The 2,536-nt window shown below is 35.1% G+C and overlaps 1 protein-coding gene across 1 annotated transcript; it reads right to left on the bottom strand.

The window, feature by feature from the left end:
* Window positions 1-1,079: 1,079 nt before the first annotated feature.
* On the bottom strand, window positions 1,080-2,024 carry LOC101958465 (olfactory receptor 5I1). Its single transcript, XM_005342185.2, has one exon. The coding sequence runs from the start codon at window positions 2,022-2,024 to the stop codon at window positions 1,080-1,082; it is 945 nt and encodes a 314-aa protein (XP_005342242.2).
* Between the last annotated feature and the right edge of the window lie 512 nt (window positions 2,025-2,536).

Below are 2,536 nucleotides of genomic sequence, written 5' to 3' on the forward strand. Positions count from 1 at the left end.
AACAAAGAGAATATTGATGTAAATGTACTTTTACACTGGCACTACCAGATCAATTGTAGATGCTTATTATTACAGAATAATATTTATGTACAGCAAAATGTTCTGGTTTCTGAACTACATTTTCCAAGGATACACATCCTCCAATTTTAGTCTTCTTATACACATTCTCCTGTTTCAACATAGCAATGAAATGATCTCCCCAAGTAGACATAGATTGACACTATTATAAAATTAATGGCTTAGACTGTATCTGAGATGCCACAGAAGAAAGTTCCATACTTTCAGGAATACTTGGCATGATAAAAATAATAGATAGGGATGAAACAATTATTTCCATCATAGTTTACCTCTATTGCTCAAGCTGCTATTTAGACAAGTTTCTAACATATGGAGACATAAATAAATATAGAATACTATTAAGTTACTAAAATCTACTATATGAAAGTATTTTTAAATTTTTTTCCAAATGATCCTGTCTATCACATTTTATTATAAAATGTGCCTTCTAACTAATGTACAATACAAATATATGCAATAAAAATCATTCACTGTTAAAACAATATGAATATTATTCTTCAAATGTATTAACACCATGGGTCATGAAAATCAATGGTACAGGTAAAAGTATTCTCTCTCATTTGCAGATAAATGAACTGAGGCAGAGAAAAGTACAGTAACCTTTTCAATGCAACATTCATTATCCAGGTGCAGACTTAACATATAAACCTAGGCATTCTGGGTTTTTCTCTTACCCAGAAATCCACACATCTGAGATATTCTGCTCACATACGTACTCACATTTTTTCTGAGATATTTACTATATCCCTTAAGATAACATGACCCAATTCTTTTAACACATATCTTAAGCCTTTAACCAAAAACCAATTGATGACCAGTTGTTGTTTAGCTGCTATTTTTTAATATTTACTTTTATCGTGGGATTTACTTTGATTCTGTGAAAAAGCAAACGTAATAAAAGCCTGTTATACAAGTAATTGTGTGCCTTCTGGTAAGGTTGCTGCAAGTGACCAGTTAGAGTTACTAGTTGAGGAATTAGGTAAAACTTGAAATGTTATTTCTCATGAAGAATTTATCTTTGATTGTAGAGCTTTCTTCGCTGCATCTTTTACATCTTTATTTCTCAAACTGTAAATCAATGGATTCAGCACTGGGATGATAATGGTGTAGAACACCGAGATAATTTTATCAGTGTTGGGAGCATACACAGAACTGGGACGGGAGTAAATGAAGAGAAGAGTCCCCTGATAGATGACCACAGAAGTCAGGTGAGAGGCACAGGTAGAGAAGGTTTTCTTCCTCCCACCAGCAGAGCGGATCTTTAAGACTGAAAGAAGGATGAAGTAGTAGGAGGTGACGATGATGATGAAGCAGATAATTTCCACTGAGCTGCCATATGTGGAGAGGAGCCACTCATTAACTGATGTGTCTGTGCAGGAGAGCTTAAGCAGGGGAGGCAGGTCACAGAAAAAGTGGTTAATGACATTTTTGTCACAGTACTTCAGAATAAAGGCAAAGGATGTGTGAACCAGAGAGCTCATGTTGCCTCCAATGTAGGACAAGACAATCAACCTAATACAGATGCCCTGTGACATCACAACTGTGTACAGTAAAGGGTTGCAGATGGCCACATAGCGGTCATATGCCATGGCAGCCAAGATAAAGGATTCAGTATCTGCAAAAGTGCAGAGGAAATAAAACTGCAGGGCGCACCCATAGTAGGAAATAGATTTTTTTACTGAGAGGAAATTGATCAGCATTTTGGGCACAATGACTGAGGAATAGCAAAGGTCAACAAAGGACAGGTTGCTGAGGAAGAAATACATGGGGGTTCGAAGATGTGGATCTGTCCTGATTAACAGCATCAATCCAATATTCCCTGTTAAGATCACACTGTACAATACAAGAAATACGAGGAATAGGACAATCTGCAGTTCAGGGCGAGTAGGAAAACCCAGGAGAATGAATTCAGTGACCAGGGTATAGTTTCCCTCTGTAAATTCCATCTTCAGTGTGGTTTTCCTTCTATGAAAGTTCTAACCTCCTAAAATAACATATAGATGAAAGGAGAAAGACAATGAGATATTCAGGCAATGTACTATTTAAAAAGTAATTAAATAATCTCATGAATTCTGTAGTGTTATTTTATGAAATTATCTCTCCACCACCTATCTCTTCTTCATTCTCTATGTCTGTCATTCCTTCTAGAAAAGGACATTTAATGAGCAGACTGCAAACTTGATATAATAATGATTATATGTCTTGAAAATATGCAAAACACTTTGTTTATAACCATTTGCCATTAAACTATTAACAAATTTATAATGAAGTTACTATCATTTTTATACTTTTCTTATAGAAACAGAAGCTACAATATCTGAGATCAACAAATGTGATGAAAACAACATTGATATAAAAAATCTTGACCCCAAAACTTTATGGTACATTGGCTTTTCATAAACCAGGTTCTCATTAACTTCATAACTGGGGCAAAAACATAGCTTCTCAGGGTGAAATA

Source organism: Ictidomys tridecemlineatus, chromosome 4 (assembly GCF_052094955.1).
Source record: "Ictidomys tridecemlineatus isolate mIctTri1 chromosome 4, mIctTri1.hap1, whole genome shotgun sequence".
NCBI lineage: Eukaryota > Metazoa > Chordata > Mammalia > Rodentia > Sciuridae > Ictidomys > Ictidomys tridecemlineatus.